The following is a 19,158-nucleotide window of genomic DNA, read 5'->3' on the forward strand; positions in this document are numbered from 1 at the left end:
CAATCAATTTCACACAATAAGCATCTCAGATCTAAAAAATTTTATACTATTAACCCAAGGAGTTTGCATGACTTTTAGTGTCTGTATTTACCCTGACAAAGTATCGCATGATCTTGTTCTGGAAGTCTCCAGGAGGTAGCAATATATACAATAAAACCTCACACAGATCCCTTAGGAATCCTAGAGAGGAAGAAAGAGAAACAAAAAGTCCCTCAGCACAATTTTAATATAATATTATTTCACACTTGATATCATAAAAACCAACAGATAAATCCTTAAAATGAAATTCAAACAGTAGTATATATCCTTATATTTCAAGTCTCTCAGTTAGCCTTTTGCCATAGTACAAGCAGTACTGATCTAAAACCCCAAACAAAACAAAAAAAAGCTAAATTCCAAAAACCAAACAAAAACCAAACCTATTTTTGTTATTTTGTTATTTAACATACACAGTTTTTCTTCTCCTTCAAATTTTGCCCTGAAAAATAAACTGATTCACTTGATGAGAGCTGTTTAATGAAGACTACAGGGTAGTGATAAAGATGATAGATCTAATCATAACAACAACAACAACAAAAAGCAGCAAGAATCCACAAACCCATCCCCCATCTCCTCAAAAACATTTCTAGTTGAAAATTCTTCCAATGGAAAGAGGAATAGCTACATATGCCTCATTATAAAATTAATAGTACAAATATACGTGTGTATTGTAGATAATCATGCTTTGAAGTCACCTGAGATTTGAGTACATTCCATTTTGTTAATTGCTTATATTTTAACTCAGTCTACTATACTAAAATAACCTGAGAAGATAATATTGAGACACCTTCTTCATCTTTGGGAGAAGTACAGACTAGGTCACGACAGACTTCTTTTTCCATTTCAACTTCAACCTCAAAGAATGTATCTACAAGTTCCTCAGCTTGGTCTATAGAAAAGAAAATGAAAAACACACACACTTTCCTGTAAGGATCAGAAACTTGAGAATAAATTTGAATTATAAAATAAAGCTATATTTCACACATGAGACACATCTATCTACTCAGGCTCAAAGTAAAAAATACTGAAGTCATTACCTTTCATCTGATCACCTTTCTCTGCCATTCTTTGTTGAGCTTTTCTGAAAACTCGAAGATGAGTGCCAAAATCATCAACAAGTCGTGTAGTGAAATAAGGCTGCCAGTCTGTTTCCTTTGACCTATCAGAAAAAAGTATCCATGAAAATGATTTTTTTTATCCACGATAAAAAGAACAATTACAAATTTTTACTTCTTCCTGCGAACCAAGGGCCACAGCAATACTAAGCATGGAGAAACAAACAGCCACTTAATTGCCTATGCACTGAAAATAAATAAAATATTGTAAAACAGTAGTCATAGCTACATATTAATATATTCGTGCTTGAATTACTTTAAGGTCAAAATTAATATTTAGAGCAGTGCATTGATTTATGATATCGTCAAACTGTAAAAAATTCTGATATAAACTGTCTACAAGCATGTATAACCTAAAACTAAATGACTATGTCTTTTGCAGTCCTATTTTCTATCATTTGGGAAGAGACATAAAATCATTTTCCTCAAAATTTTTAATATATACACACAAGAAAATACACATTTCACTTGAAATTACAAGTAACTTGATATTATAAACAATTCATTCCACAGCTTATGTGAGAAGTAGTTAGCATAAATGTCTGAACTGATAATGCACACAGAGAAGTGTCAGAAAACAGTCACTATAAGATTTGCACAAAAATCATTTCTTCAGTGGTCTGAGAAAAATGCAGAACTATTCTTGTGGTAAGTCCATGGCTTACTAGCCAAAACAAAAAGGCACTTTTTCCTTAGAGTGTTAGTAAGCTAGATATTAAGGATGCCTTTTACTCTGTGCTAAGTATTCCACTATCCAAATCCTCTCAGTTCTTATTCTTAGATACCTACTTTGTTACAACAGGATCCTTGTACAATATCTCCTTTTTTTTTTATGATTGATATAACTGATTTCTGCCTCATTCCCTCTCACCTGCTCTTTCTTCCCTCAAAAGGAGAGAGATAAGGAACTCTGGAAAAGAAGGAAGCCTAATGCAAATCTACTTATGGTAAGCAAAAATGGAGTTGCCTTGAAAAGCAGTTAAAACAAACCCACCAATAATCAAATCCACTATCCACACATCCAATAGATCATGTAAAAACAGCAGGTGGCAGCCTTACATAATTCCTGTAAATGAGCAGCTCAAAAAATAATTCTGCTCTATTTATTGTCTCCAGAAATTCACAGGATAAATGAGATTAGAGATTATGCAACTCAGAGAATGCTACCAGTATATCAAAATATAGTCATTATAAATAAATTAGATCAACTTCTCTCAATATTTACAACCAACTGCAGTAGCCTTGTGAAACTGATCTGGTTGGTAGAGGCAGAAAGTAATTGCCCAAGAGTGGTGGTGATTCCTTTAGAGTTATAATACTGTAGGAAAAAATATGTAACAAAGTTGGTTATAACTTAAATGCTTTGATACAAACCCAGCACTTTTCACTGTGGTGCCAATGAAGTAATTTCAAAGCACAGACAAAAACACGAGTTGAGCAGCCTGCATTTCATGCAAGCACGGAATCATTCTCTGTAACTCTCTGTCATACATTTTGTTTAGCCTAATTTTCAGTATTTCCAACATTCTGTTTCCTAGGATTTCCATTATTTCTCAGCCAACAGAATTTTAATATCATGATTTTTTTCCTAGCATTAAACTTAACTCTCCATCCAAATTTGACCTTCCTTGTCAGAAAAGCACACAGACATATATTTTCGAGCCAACGGTGGGAAGGGACAACACTTCGAAAGTTGCTAAACAGTGTACTACATAAAAGTGATTCACACCCTCTTCTGAAGACAGAAGGTATTAGTCATCATAATTGGATGAATACTTGAAATCATTACTTAATAAATAAGTATTGGGAAATAACGGTATTTGGCTACCTAGGCTGACAACAGCCATCGTAAAGATACAGATTTCCCAGGCATGGTCCCTATCTTCCTGCTACTTGGTTAACCACCAACAGAAAGATGCATTTGTCTTGAACCAAATAACACTATTAGTAGAAATACATATGATGTACTTTTGCCTTCCTAGATTACTATTATCTTTCAAAATATTGCAGTGCTCTTCCGTATCAAGGAGCAACACCACTTTTAAAAGTTATATGAGCTGATATAAACATTTGAACTAAGGCTTTCAGATTAAAATACACCTTTGGACTAGCACTGCTGTTGATGTGAAACAGAACTGTATAAAAAAAGTGATGATTCATGCAATACAATGCTTAAACTGCAGGAAAATTGCTAGTGAGTAAATTTAGATATTAAAAATTGTTGAAAGGAGCTCTTTGAAAAGACCATGACTAGTAATATCACCTCATTCCTTACAGGATCAGCTAAAAGAAATGCAGTTCTCTTAAATTATTATCTTAAAATATTACGCGATCTTTCTGTGCAATACAGTGAACTATGTCAACAGATAAATTTAAATCAGTTGTCTGCTGCAGTACAATACAATTATTTCTCCACTTGTTTAGCCAGGGTATTGAAACAAATACAAATAATCTTACCTAGTAGAAAACTGAACAAGTGCATATTGAAGAGCCTTCCTGATTTCCAGAAGAAACGATTCATCATCGCTTAGAGTATAATACCAATATTGGACATAGTCTCTCAGGGAAAATTGAATTACCTGATAATTGAAAAGGAGGATAGGGGAGGGAGATGGGAAAGTGCAACAAATAAACAAAATATCACGACAAAAATATAAAATAGCTTTTATGCCTCAAAATGAAATAGTAGTCTTGTTTAAAGGTTCACGTACTAAGTAATACTCTTCTCAGTATGAAAAAGGAAGTGATACACGCTGAAAACTCTTTTTCATGCTGGTCTACATATATTCACCACTGCTCTGCTTAGAGAGAATACACAGAAAACAGACTAAAATTTACTCTGATATCCTGGTCAATCCTTCAACTTTCTTCACATGCCACTCAACTGTGAGACTATTTCCCAAACTCTGTTTAGCTCAAAACTACTTGGATAACACATGCTATCATCAATACCTGCAAAAATAAATTAAATAATCCTTACCTGTTGCAAAGGTTCATCAATTATATTTGCACCTGTCAGTCTTCTGTCAATCTTAATAGGTCTGGCTTCACGTTTCATTTCTTCTATGCACTTGAAAGAAATTAAGAAATTTAACTTTGCAGGTTTATGATACTCGTATATTTGCAGTAACAAGCTTATACTACAATATTTTGCTAGTGATTATATACTGTATATCAGATGTAACATCTATACTGTTCAGTAAATAGTAAATAATGATGAGGAACTAACCAGGAAAACTATTACTTCTTTAAAGTAAAGAAGGAGGTTTACTAAAATACCAGATCAAAAGGTAATAAAACTCAAATAACGAAAAAAGAAACATTTTTGTCTCAGCTTCTTTATCCACCTCAGATTATTATATATCCCAGCAGAGAAATTACTCTTTGCCACCATCACTATTTGACAAACAAGTGCTTAAAAAGTAATGGTGGGAAGGGGTCACAAATGAAGTTTATTTCTTAAAAGGACTTGCAACTCAATGCAGTTAAGTTCAGGAATGACTTCATCAAAGCAAACTTTTGATAAGTGACATACTGAAAATTAATATATTTTATCACTGCTACTCTGAGTGGACTAAACCAGTTTCTTTTTGCAAGCTTAAAAGAAACCTGCAATAAATCCTTTTATCTTCTGAGAAATGACTGCCCAGTAACATACACTATTTTCAAAGAATTTCAAGTTGTTTTATCCTTTGAAATAGAGAAAAAAGTGTATATTGGAAATACAGCAGAACCACCAGAAACCCTAAACCAAATATCAAGTGTTTCTATTCTATTGTTCTAAGTTTCTCTCAGTATATCTCTCTCCCTCTGTCAACAGCTCATTTAAACCACTTAACAGTATATCTCAAAACAGCAGTCAAATACTGGAAGACAGAAAATCTCTCCCGTTCTACCTAATCAACCCTGTATTACAACACGGAGTATTTTCATTATGCTGGAAAACACCGTATATTTTTAACTTTCAAGACAAAGCAGTTGTTTAAAGTTAAACTTTATATACTTTCATACTAAGGAAGTTGATTCATATTCCAACAATATACAAATTATATAGTAATATATTTGCAAACTTTCTGTGTTAACAGTATCAAAAACAACAAGACAATACCGAATGGAATGATTAAATGTCTATACCAACCACAGCATTGATAAAATCCCCCAAGAAAATTGTCAAAAAAAAATCCTTATATTTGAAGACTGTGTGCATAAAACCACATTTGGAAAACATCACAGGAAAAAAAAATAAATAAGAAAGCACACAGGGAACTTCTCTAAACTTTGCTGCTAAAATTTGACTATTCATAAGCTTTCAGGATTCATGACAGAGTGGATTTTAGCTCATCAAACTTCCTGCATAAAGCAGAGCTAACTATGAAATCAAACCATATGAGAGAAGTCTAAAAATGTGCAGTGTAATTTCATTTGCTTTTGATATGTCTGAAGACATCTAAAAAATAGAATAACAGCTTCTAATTCAATGCAGCTATAGCAACTTCACCACAGCTCTGATTTTGCAAGTATTATCAGTTTTAAGCCCATGATTCCATACATCAATTTAGAAGATGGACTTAAAGGAAGCACTCAACTTGCACAGAGAAACTATTCCATTTAACTGGCACTTTATACACATTAGTAGTCTGAAACACACTCCACCAGTATTAATTCCTTGGTGAGGAAAAATGAATACCCCTTTCTTTTTTGTTATTGTTAAGTTTGATTCCTACTTCATTTTAATAGGAATCATTGATTTGAGGAACACAAGACATACACTGAACAAGGACAGCACTGAGTACAAGCAAGTCCAGCCTCCCCACGCATGTAGACTCAGTGACAGAAAAGACATCACAGTTTTTGCTTTGCCACACTAACAGTTATCTTAAAGTCCCTGTTGAAACTATGCTAGATAACCAATAAGTGTGAAGAATGCTTCATTTAGAGTGTGCCACTCTAAGTGAACTTTGTGTTCCCAAATAATCTAATTGTCATCACAAGCCAGAGAGACTTTCTTGACTGGAAAGGACACAGGATATTTTCAAGTCTGCATTCAATCGTACCATAGCACATAGCTCACTGACTCAAAAAGGGGATTTAGAAATTTTCAGTCAGTAATCAAATATGCAACTAGCACTTAAGGTGCTAATCATTCAAATTTGTCAAGAAAATAAGAAAATGTTGCAACTTATCTTACAGTGTTTTGTCAATAGTGCACCTAGCCTACAGAAAAGTCTTGCATTTTAAGTGAGACGACAATTATGATAATATCTAGACATTCCACAGTTATGTTAGACTGATTCTACCATTTTTGTTGAAAACGGCATTTCAATTAACAGTTGAGAAGGCTCTACCTTTTATTCAACATTTTAATATAGATTTGCAAGTGACATAGCTTACAGAATCAGTGCATTACAACATTTAGTGTATTCCTGATATGAGAGTTACGTAGAATAGAGACTTTCAGAAGTTAAGTCTAATCCTAATGTTTAAACCTGTCTGCTTCCATGCAAATAAAAAAAAAGTTCTTAGAAAAGTAATTAATCATCCATCAGACTCACACAATCAGATCTCCTTAACGTGAAGCTTTTGTTACATATTTACTGTTATGTACAACAAGTAGCAACTGGGCAAATGTAGCTGCACCAAATCCTATACTTTTACTTAAGATTAGGTGCATTCTTTACATTATCTTTAGCCACACTTTTGGTGCTCTGAGTTATAACTGATTTCTTTAAAATCAAGCTTTTGAACATTTAGCTTAACCTGAAAAAATGAACAAAAAAACCCTCACCAAACTGTCTTTGGGGAAAAAAAGCTTCTTATAAGGAATCTGTATCATTCTATTACTCCTCAAAATACAGCATTAAAAAAGAATTTAATGCTGAAGCAAAATGAGTTTGGATATGGTTCACGGAATAAACATAACCTATACACTGGAGAGAACATTCATTGTTCAAGACCAGTTAGGGTCAAAAGAGCTTTAAAATTAAAGATATTACCTTTCAATAAAGACAAATCAGCAGATATTTAATATCAAAAAGGTGAACAGAAACTCCAAGAAAACCTACACTATTTGGTTTAGCTTAGGACTTATCTCTTCTATCACTGTTACTGAAAGCTCAACCAAAGTAGCTAATGCTATTTTAGCAGAGTGGTAAGAAATTCAAAACGCTACTAGAGAAGACAAAGATTTTAGTTGGAGAACAGCTTCAAACAGGATTTATTAAGACAGCTGAAAATAAACACCTTTGTACAACAAAACTTCAATCCACAGACTAGTCAGGGGAGGTCAGATGAGAAAAATAATGTGTCAATAATCCATGCTCAAACCAGATGTCAAAGCACCAAGATTGTGAGAGTTATGCAAAGACTGACATTTTACCCTATTATAAAGGGATGAAAGCATGTATAAATATGGAGATAAAGAAGCAATATAGTGTAAAATGGTATTCAGAGGTGTAGAGAAGTAAGATACCTTGAAACAGAACTTCATAGGTTTTTAATATGTTAACATTTCTTAAACATGTCTTAAAGGACAACATTATTTCAGGCAACATGAAAGTAATCATTAACTATTTGGGGAATCAAGGACTTTAGGCCCCTGAAAGGAAAACAGGCCACTCTTAATGGAACAGAATTATTTATTTGCTGCCTTGTCCTTTTGCAGGAGTAGTAATAACGTTTTAAACTCTGTATTTTTCATTTGGATCAGTAGAGACACTCTAAAGTTTAGAATATATTCAAGGCCCAGATTTATCTCCATAGCTACAAAGAAGGCTTATATGAAAAGGCAACTTACCAACTGAGCTATGAATCAGTCACAAAAACTACTTGTGACTAGAAAACATACTGCTGAATCCCAAAATAAATCTTCCTTCAATGTACTACTGATAAGAGAGTTGAAACCCCCCTTTCACAGATAACATGCAGTGTTGAGAGCCATGAGATAGTTTTGTGACTCCACTGAATACCTGACAGTTAAGAAGGACGAGAAGGATGTTTCAGTCAAAACAGTTTGAGATTAAGTATTATGACATAACTCTCAATCTTTTGGTGAAACTTTTTTTTCTCCTCTTCTGAATAGCTCAAACTGATTAGGCCAAGATACATCTAAATTTCTGAACTGCTGAGATGTACAGCTTCTTAACCCAAGAATTCCTAGTAATTCTACCTCTGAGAGTAAGAATTTTCTTCTGTGATGCAGATTTATTCAGTTAGGAAGCCCAAATTTAGATCCATCAACTAGAATGATTTGTCTCTTTTAACAATCAAGACACTCCCCCCCCCAAAAAAAAGAAGACAGAGTGGAATAGTGGATCCCACGGTTCCTCTACATTCATGTACACATTTCTGTGACAGTCAAAGACTTCCACCTTCTACCTCCCTGAAGTGTTCTAAATCTAGGCTTTAGCAACTTTCTGATCATAAAGAATCAAAGCTGGAGAGCATGGAAGAATCTTTTCGACACTGGAAGAATCCTAAAAAGTGATGACAATTATGTGGTAACAAGCAAGAGGTAACTGTCATCCAAGTAAAACAAAAATAACACAAAGTAGTCTAGAAAAAGTTTAGTAATTTCCTAACAAATAGTATTAACTAGATTTATGTTACTTATTTCTCATAGTGAAGCCAGAAACAATAGTGGAAATAAACTTTCTGTAAATGCTTTAAAAGTTTGTATTTCAAACAGGAAAAATCTTGCATTGTACTTTCACACATAGCTTTGCACCTCAGAAAGAAACTTAAAACATGAAAACTGGATCATATATCTTAGAAAACTGGCACACTTCAAATTGTTACATCCAAAAGGATTATTAATGTTACTCTAAGTTTCAAAGTTATAAAATTTGATCTAGAAGTTTAGACCAGTAATCTCTCGTTACCTTAGGGATCCCAAAAGATGTGCAAGGAAGAAATGAATGTTCACACTGCTCAAGGTATTTTTCCGAGTTGTTTTTTCCAAATAAAAGAGTAACCACAAAACCCCTAAAAAGGAAAGAAAAAAAAAAAAAAGAGAGAGAGAGATTAGCTAAAATAAAGGGGTTTTTTTCTTCCTCTAGAAAATATTCCACATCAAGTTATAAACTGACTATGTACAATGATTCTCACTGATTGTTGATTCTCCATGAAAGGTGGTCTTTCACAGTGTAGCTTGCCGCTCGAAATCACTGACATGATATCAAGTACTACTAAGTTTCTCGGTCTTGTATTAGGATCAACACTAATTCCTGTCACACAGCAGATATACACAGCATAGTCTACACTAGAGAGCCTGCTATATGATAAGAACTTGATAGGTGCCATCTATCCTCATAAATATTAGTGCAATGAAAAAGGAGTACATATGTAAGTCAGTCTTACTGCATTTTTACACAGATTCTTTTACTTCAGCATCAAGAACTAAACTCTTTAGAGATGTATTCAGGCCATGGCATCGTGGCATAAGACACAGAAGCACAGAGCAGCACGAAACTGATGCAGTAATGCTACTGCTTGCATATGCTTAAATGAGAAGTAAAATTTTTTGACACAGACCTTACGATAATAAGCTGCAAAACAAAACAAAACAAAAGTACTCCTGTTAGCCTGCATTAAAACAATTAGCCAAAGAAAAGTCTAGAGGACAGCTGAAGTCAAACACAAGGTTTATCAATTCAGTATATAAATTTGACTTCATGCATTTCTGGACCAGTCATCTTAAAAGCATGTTATATTACGAATTTATTGTCTTCTTCCCCAAGAAGTTCACAATGATATTTAAATTATAACTTTTAATTACATAGGACTGTTTTTCATTATGATACAAATGAAAGCATGAGAGTAAAAGTAACACTTATAAAAAGTTTACCTTTGATGTGACAGAAACAAAAAAGAAATAATAAATATAGCTTATGACACTGGGACTGGAAAGCAGGAACACATATACCAGAAAGCTATTTGAATAAGAAATAGATGAAAACCTAAAAGCTGTGCAGTCTTTTTTTTTTCCTCAGCTATAATATAATCAAAATAGGTAGCCTTTGAAAAGTTAAGCATGAATAACAATGAGAAGATAAAGTTAACTGCTCTAGATGAGCCTTGGGAAGGCTGAAAATACATAGCTTTTTAAACATATATGGCAAACATATATATATATATTTTTTTTTTAACGTAGACTGCTCCATGACACATGATATCTTTTCTTACACGACTAGGACAGAAATCCTGCCAACATACTTATATTCACCAGAAATAAGCCATCTGAAGACTTTAACTTCCAAACCGGGAACCATTCTTTTAAGTACTCCAGAGGCTCAGGAATTCAAGTGCAGGGAGATGGTCATTCACACAACTCCAGGGCAAAAAAGTTAGGTAAAATAATTATGAGTAACATGACAATGCAGAAGGAAGAAAATTTCACTTGATACACAGATTGCCTCAGAGCTTACAGCACCATCTTTATCTACCAGCTAAACATACTTTCTACAAATGACCAAAGGACAATTAAGGAAGAGTGGAAATTAAAAGGTGTTTTTTTAATTACTCATCTGCTCCAGCTGCTTTCAGATAGCCTTAAAATCCTAACACCAATGGTGCTATTATTATATAGTAATTCAGTTTGAGGACAACAAACTTGCTTGGCTAATTTCTCAAAATTAGTTTCACTATGCTGAAAATTAATCAAAATTTTTAAAAGAAAATCATTAAAAATAGCTTTTTCTTTTATATATGTATAAATATACATATACATATATATGTACATATCTATCTATCTATATATATATATATATAATCTACTGCTCAGAAACCTCAGCCTGTTTTTAAAGGAATCAATTTATCCAAGAAGTAATTTTTGCAGAAAAACAGTTGTAACTTCAACCGTTTATCAGCAACTTCTAGAAAGGGAATGTACCTTCTCCTTTTTTATGCGAAGGATAGAAGAGTTGGACGTAACTAGCTGTAGATTATACAGCTGTTTTCTTTCAAATGTTATAAGATGATGCATTTGAAGTTACTGACTCATTCAAAAATACAATATCCTATCAAGATGTATGCTTATCTTCTTAGATGCCTGTAAGTATTTTGTTTTTTAACTGGAAATGCTAGGAGCTTCTGCCTCTGTATCTGAAATCAATACATTTTACTCTCTGACTTATTGACTTGGGTGCTTTAGAAAAGTATACGTAGCCTAACCATCCAGTATAACTGTTAAGCACTTGCGCTGGAAATTCCTGACTACCTAATTCGTCAAGAACCAGAGGGTATTCAGCCCAGTAAAGACACATCGTTTTAAATTTTTCTCCAAGAGAATAAAACAGAAAAAAATGAAGAGATTATAGGTTATTTAAATTTAGTTTGTAAAGTTTTTCCAAAGATTATTGGAAGACCAGCTTTTCACAGAGATAGATTAACAACATACACAGATTTATCATTTTCCCCTCAAATCTGAAAAGTAACAGCTTCAGTTGAATTCTTTTGGCTTCAGAACTATTCCCCATTTGGTCAGCAATTAGAATCATCAATGCAGGCAGCCAGTCACATATATCTGGATGTGAATCAATATTCTTAATTATGATTTTTGAGGACAGAACAAATCCCTTAAAGTCGCAATGTGATTGGCTGTCCAAAAAATTTCAATTCTGCGAACATCAGAAGCCTAGGACTGTTGGCACAGCTGCAGATCACTTCCCCCTCCCACCCCCCGCCAATGCCTTTACGATTCAAAGAGGGAAGGAGAAAGAGTAAGGAAATAAACATACATAGCACAAAGAAAAAGGAGATGGTAAGAGGCAGGGTCCAGTACTCAGGTTAATGGGTTTGTACCAATACTGGAAGTAGAGGCACAAAATACCTCATGAAGATTCAAAAATGGAACAGTTGCACAAAAAAAAGCATTTTGATTTTAAAGTTTTTATTTATATATACACACATAGCTTCGGTATCCTTCCATGCATACAACAACCGTACTATTGTTATTTTAAGTCATCTATATAAAAGGAAACACACATGAGTGCAGGAGTACAGGAAAAAGAAATAATTAGCACCCAACAAAAGTGGCAGTAAAAACAGATTATGGTGATAAAGCTAAGGCATCGCTATTGTTTTCATTCATAACTTATTAGCATGTATTTTAAATATTTAGATAAGAATAGTAAGAATGCATCCAAATACAATTCCACATTTACTCCTGTCTAAACTGTAAAATGGGACAGAAGTGGGACTTCCAGCTAGCGGAAGTCAGGAACCATTGATACAGGCCACCATTTTTAAGCAAGAGTAAAAAGTTAGAAAACTGCTTGTCAAATTGGTAAGAATTCAAAATATCAGCATAAAATTGTAGCTTAAAAATCCATGTCCAAAACTGTTACCTTGCTCAGATTAAGTGAGGAGTTAAGGAAACTACCATAAACATGAAGCAAAGTTGGATTTTTATCTTCTTAATTTATATAAATGGTGTTGTGAATATATAATTTCTAATCATAGGTAAAGAAGTTACTTTACAACATTAATCTTTGTTTGTGTTTGTAAGAAAAATAGGATCAAATATTTTGCAGAACCTGCTGGAAAGTAATTCAAAAAGAATCAAGCAGACAAGAATAATTTTGACATAAACCTGTCTGACCTAGTTAGTACTCCTGGCTCCGCATACTGAATATTAAAGCTTAAAGTACATGTCACACTTCTGAAAAGATTAACAGCATAAAAAAGGGCCAGATCACAGCCTTAGCCAAAAATATTTACAGATTAAACTAAAAAATGTAATAGGATTCTACTGGAAGGGCTAAGATTTAATACCTACCTACATAAACAAATACACTAGAAAAATGGATACAAGTTCTGCTTTAATAGATATACCACCACAGGATAAATTGAGCCTTGATAAGATCAATGTACATTGACTACATACAAAAACGAACCAAAGCAGCAAATGAAACAGCAAAGAGATATCAGAGCTGCATTGAGAATGAGCAAGCTAAGGCACCAGAGACAGGCTCACAGTGACAAAATCTAGCTGATTTAAGACATACCCTATGAGAGACTCCTTTGTCTGCTAGCTTTGACAAGCCAAGTAATTGAAATTAAGCATGAAGGAAGGTTAAGCATCTAATTTTTTTATTAAATCTCACATTATTTTTCATACTGCAAATACTACAGATGTAGTAATACAAAACAAAAAATGGAAGAACTTTTGTCTCAGCTCAACAAGAAAAAGGCATTTACTTAAAAATTAGTTTTACTCTAACCAAATTCTCATTCTAGTAAATTGACTATTGTGAATTCTCAGAAATAGAATTCCAAAGTTTAACAGAGTTAAAACCTGAGCACAGAGTCTCTAATTCTAGCTGCTAAATTCTATTACACCTTTAAATATGACACACAGGTATACATTCTGTATTACATCCAGCTAAGATGGTTTTTCAAAGAGAAAAATAAAAATTTTAAAAGGTAGCCCAAATCTCCACTTTGAAGCCAGGCAGGTTTTTGGAGAGCAAAGAAACATTACTGTGCTGCAGGTAAATAGACAAATGTGTGAGAGGAAGTAGGAATATCCCACTGACACATCTGGACTGACATTATGACTTGTGTAACTTTATTTTTAAGGGAAGCATTACAATACACAGTGTAATAACTGTATTAAGAAAAAAAAAGAAAAGAAAAAGAAAAAAAGAAAAAAGCCCATTACCTGTTTGCTCCATTCATTTCTATAGATAAAATAGCTTAAACTATGAAATGTCTACAGTTGCTGAACTGATTTATCTGCACAAAATGTAGCCATATATAGACTTATCATTTCCATACATCTAGAAAAACACTCATTGTTTTTCTCATGAATGAGGCGACATCTAAATGTAGATCTTATGTAGGAAAACAAGACTGTGATAAGGAAAAGGGACATAGTAATTACATAATAAATAGCTGAGAAAAGAACTGACACAGTAACATAAAGTTAAAAACAACTAAGGATAATATTATGTGAATATTTGTCCCCTGATCATCACATTATAAATAGCTATAAATATTTTTTCTCAAATTAAAAATGTTTTTGTGTTGGCTAGGGTACTTCTATTCAACAGAAAATTTGTTTTGATTAAGTCTGAGACGTTAAGAAAAAAAATCTGGCTTATAAAGTTGGAGATTCTCAAATATGACAATATTTATTACATGGAAGTCACTGCAGATTTTCAGATAAAATCTTTTGCTGATACGCGCATTATAGTTTTACCTTCTCAGGAAACTACGCAAAAGACTAAGTAGTATACTTACCCACCCACAAAGCAGAGGATATAAAATGCAAAGTAAAATATAGCGAAGGGTCCAAAAGTTATTAGAAAAAGCACAACGCCAAGACTTCCCCATCCCCATATGGAAAGACTGGTCTGAAAACAAAAACACACAAAAGAACAATTAACATGTAGAATTTTATCTGTAAAATTTTAAATTCTCTAGAGTAGTATTTAAAATGTATCAATATTTTAAGAAACTACAACTAGATACAAAATAGAAGTTTTGTTTGATGAAATAAATGAGATCTTTTTATTAAAAACTGTATTTTTTAAAATCAACTAATATGTGGGCTAGTAGTCCAGTTTAACCAATATTTGAGTATTTCTCTTTAAATTAATTATCCCTCTCTCACTTTAGATGCAACTATTACCCTTTAAAATATCATTCCCTTTTCTTCTTTGTTCTCATTTTTTGCACTTCTGTTTCTTGAGATTCCTTTGTTTCTGTGAAATTCTCCACTACTTCCAAGAATGGAGATTAACACAGTCTTGTTTTACACAACCACTTGTGTAATCTTCCACAGACAAGCAATGCCATTTCTTCATTAATTTCAAGACCAAAAAGTGTTTTTGTCTTTGTCTCCAGTTAAGTCATGTACTGGTCAGCAGGTACATGAAATATTTTATATAAGCTTACCTTTATTTTTTTCTTAAAATAAGAGGGAAGCTTAAGAAACTGCTTAATAAAAGTAACAATTTTTACCATAAAAATCAAAAGGTACTCAAATAATTCTCTAGAATATTTAAATACAATTCCATTCAAAAATCCTAAATTTGATATCAAAAGAAAAAGAGAACCTGGGAAAAAACACTTTTTTCAAAGTTGGCATTATCACGTTTGTAGGAAATGGATGTTGCTAGTTTGCTCAGCAGACAGGACTGATATTTGGCGGGGAGAAAAAGGCCGTTTGAAAAAGCACCACTAGAGCATCTGTGGTTTTTGGTTTGTTTTTTTAAGAGTGAAAATAAGATTAAAATATTTTAAATTAGTAACTTTCATAATCTTACTGAATACCTTTTGGCCTACAGCTGTACTTTTCACCTCTGCTTCAAGCCATGTGATAAACGCACACTAAATTGGTTCCCCTTAAGCCCAAGTCTTAAGCACGTACGTTACTCCATTACTCTTTTGTACAAACAAGGATTTAAAGTTTGCGATTAGTTTATAAATTTGCTTATGAATATGCTTATGGCAGATACTTATTTGCTATAAAAAATTATCTTGCACTTAACTTTCATGGGATTTTGTTTGTACACCACTACAATCAGCTTTGTCATGTTTATCAGCAAATACCTGGTTAAACCATTTCTCTGCCCTCAACCACATTCACAATTTTATTCTAATAATTCTAACAACTTTTAGTGACACTTCTAGAACTTCCTTTATATGTTAACATCCATCTCCTTCTCTATCCTTCAAAGATTTCTATCACAAAAAGAGTAGTTTAATTGTAAAATAACAGGGAAAGGAGTCCATTCTTACTGGTATAGGAAAACAGAACAAATATCAAAGGCTATTAAAAAAAGTGTTTTCAATCACAAATAAAGTAATATAATGTATTTGTTAGACATGAAAATCAAACAATGAATTCTAGGCTGACACCTTATATAATTCAGTAGACAAATCTTCACCTGCTCTAGCAGATTCACCGAAAGTATGAACAAAGCAGTAAGATTCAGGTTATTGTGTTGATACAGGTTACAGTGCAAGCAATATACACATTCAGGGGAATCTAAAAAGCAAGGCAGGGGGGACTGGATTGAACCAAGCTACAGTAGTTCTGGACTTTCACAATGCTGCAATGCAGTCAATAAAGATTATATAAATTTAATTCAATCTAGTCTATAGTGCATTGTGGAAAACATGTTTCAGCCAAGTCCCAAAAGTGTGAAACTGATAACGACAAGTATTTATAGGTCACCAAAACTGTTCCAGATCTAATGCTCTCAACTTGTCTTTTTTTGTCATCTAATTTACATCTTCCCTAACAGTGATCAAATGACACCCTGACGGAAATTCAGACAACTGCTATGTCAACAAGTAACAGTAAGGAAGTATTTAAACATACTTGTCTTGCAGTTTAATATTTAGAAAATAAGCAGAGATTGAACATCATACTTGCAGGGATCCCCTCTCCAACCTCTCCCTTCTCTTGCAGGGGGGAAGGCAGAAGCTTAACTACAGTTCCTACTTCCTAGAGTCTGTTATGTTTCCACTTTGGGAACTGGATTCAGAAAACAAACTTCCTGACAAAAAAAGATTTAAGATTTATGGATAAGGAAAATAATACAACATATGGTTCCTCTACAAAGCAGCCTCAGTTCTTTTCTGAAAGCAAGACACAAGGCTGCCGAAAACCAAAATCATAGCTCTAAGGAGAGCTGTTTCATGGGTGTAAATGGTGATCACCATCATAAAGAAGGGAAAATTCAATTATTTCAAGTATAGGGTATATTGAGATGGAATTATATTTTCTTTCTGATTAGTTTCTTTCTTAATTTGTTCAGTCCTCTCTGTAGCTAGGAAGCTGGATCTCTCAACAAAAAGGCAGTTCTAAATACAATATTCCCATACTATACCCAATAAAACATCATCTCAAGTGAAGTATTAATTCTGTCATCTTGAGTCACACACTGAAGAGAAAGAAGCACCTCTCTCCTTACAGTGTGTAAGACTGTGTGAATTATAAACTTTTGAAAAAGCTTATGTTCTGCAGAAAATCTGTCAGAAACACTGTAAACAGAAGGGAAAAAAAAATCTATTTCTACTACTGAACAAAAAGCACCACGCTTAGTACATGCATAGCAAAATTTAGGTCCAGCTGGCAAACGTGAGAATTTTGCATCAATTTTGAGGAATTAAAACTTAAGATTGTATTCAAACTATTTGAAAACTGATATCATCTGAAGTGCCCTCTATCTTAGTAGTCATCATATTTCAGACTCCTCTACTACACCAGTGACAATGTATAAACAGTTCAGAAGTCAGAGGTTTCTTTAGAAGTAACTACTATGTTTCTTTTCATCTTATCCCATTACAAATAAAATAATTTAAAAATATACTATTAGTAAAAGCAAATATCTTTCAGTTCATGTTTGGCAGCATAATACAACTACAGCAGCACATAAAAATATATACACAACCCAAACAGTTAAAATGCTGAAGAACAGTGCAATGATAAAAATTTTGGTCATAATGAGTAGATGATTTTGTTGACTCATAATAGTGAGTAAATGTAGATAAACTGTATTTGGGGGCATAAAGAGGGCAAGTGATGGGATATTAATCTTAAAAAAAAAATGGTGACTACAATAATAAAAAAATGGCATGAAATTCCATTAGAAGTTTACCTTACAATAAATAAACACAATCCCTCTAATTTATGCCCCCAGAAATACACTTATTTTAAAATTTCTGCAGAGTACTACAAGCAACAGGGAATATGCACACAGAAGACAATATTTATTTTTAATCAAAACATCAGTATATCCAAATATCAGGATGCTTAATGGTATTAATCAAAAAAGTTTAAGTTCTAAATGCAGGATAAACATTCTGCCTGACTTAACAAATCTTCATTAAACTGGATAGCAGGATTCATATTCAGAGCACCTAAACGCTGCAGAATTATCAAAGAAAGTTCTAACTCTAACAGATAAAACAGTGACCTTTTGTTCTATGCTCTATTTTTGCAATTGAGTGTACAGCTACAGAGATTCAAATCTCATTTGGTATTTTAATAAGATTTCTTAAAACCTGCACAACTTGGTACACTGTACTAAGTACAACAGATATTGGCCCAATTCTTGCAAGCTTCAGATACGTGGTGTATAATCTTGCTGATTCAAAGGGTCTGTCTAGTCATCAGAATGGTCCCACTTCAGCCCACTGCAAATAAAATTTCCCTTAGCACTTTTTAAAAGGACTCTAGCACTACGACTCACAGACAAAACTGAAGACCTCATTTAAATTTCCTTTTAAAACACTACGACATTAAAGTCAGCTATTAAAAGCAAGGGAAGTCCAAACATTACACTAATTTAAGTATCCTAACTGGTTCTGTAGCACTTTCTACTAAGTTTGTACTAACTAAATGCATACTGCAGAACTAGTTAGAATCCTTAAATGCAAAATCCTCTACTTAAAACCAACCAAATGCTGCAGGAAAAGTTTTATTTATAGAACTTTTTTTTTTTTTTAAGATAGTTATAACAGACTTGCAGAAACTCTGTCTAGACTTACTAAAGTTAACTCTAAGACGGATAGTCATCATTCCTGAAAGAAAGAACAAGCCAGTCTTCTGAACAGATGTTATATGCTGTCTTTGAAGTAGCATATATCTAGATCCTTTAAAAGAAGCTGATATGTTTTATGCTGGAAGAAAAGATTTCCTAACTGAACTGTCACAGTACCAGCTACTTGCTTTCCAGATAGCTACCTAGACTCAGAGATATTTAGGGCATTAATCCTTCAGCATACATTTGTATGCATATATTGTATGTACACAGAGATCCTTTCATTGTATAAGCATGTTTATTCCAGGTAATAGCGGTTCCCCCTCATCAGTTCCAGCTACATTTGCACTAGTACACACACACCCTCACCATCACCACTTCTTATCTGTCATATCCAAGGTCTTATGAAGAAAAATTTCTGCAGGGTGTCAGTAAGATCATACACACAAAGGGCTAACAAAGCCTCATATTTCCACCTAATAGTTTTCCTTCCACGCTATGGACTTGCT

At 33.4% G+C, this 19,158-nt stretch overlaps 1 protein-coding gene across 5 annotated transcripts in view; it reads right to left on the reverse strand.

Annotated features, from left to right (window-relative positions):
- The window catches only part of SNX13 (sorting nexin 13), a 77,804-nt gene that overhangs the window by 38,826 nt on the left and 19,820 nt on the right, over positions 1 to 19,158 (reverse strand). For 4 of the 5 annotated variants that reach the window (XM_062569199.1, XM_062569196.1, XM_062569195.1 and 1 more), the window contains 7 exons: positions 14,394 to 14,506; positions 9,032 to 9,134; positions 4,135 to 4,224; positions 3,612 to 3,733; positions 1,077 to 1,198; positions 827 to 928; positions 92 to 180 (listed from right to left, as the gene is read on the reverse strand). In XM_062569199.1, the coding sequence (XP_062425183.1) occupies positions 92 to 180; positions 827 to 928; positions 1,077 to 1,198; positions 3,612 to 3,733; positions 4,135 to 4,224; positions 9,032 to 9,134; positions 14,394 to 14,506 (741 nt within the window). The remainder of the gene's footprint in view (positions 1 to 91; positions 181 to 826; positions 929 to 1,076; positions 1,199 to 3,611; positions 3,734 to 4,134; positions 4,225 to 9,031; positions 9,135 to 14,393; positions 14,507 to 19,158) is intronic. The other variant, XM_062569198.1, reaches the window with a different exon arrangement.

The sequence above is a fragment of the Rhea pennata genome, chromosome 2, assembly GCF_028389875.1.
Source record: "Rhea pennata isolate bPtePen1 chromosome 2, bPtePen1.pri, whole genome shotgun sequence".
Lineage (NCBI taxonomy): Eukaryota > Metazoa > Chordata > Aves > Rheiformes > Rheidae > Rhea > Rhea pennata.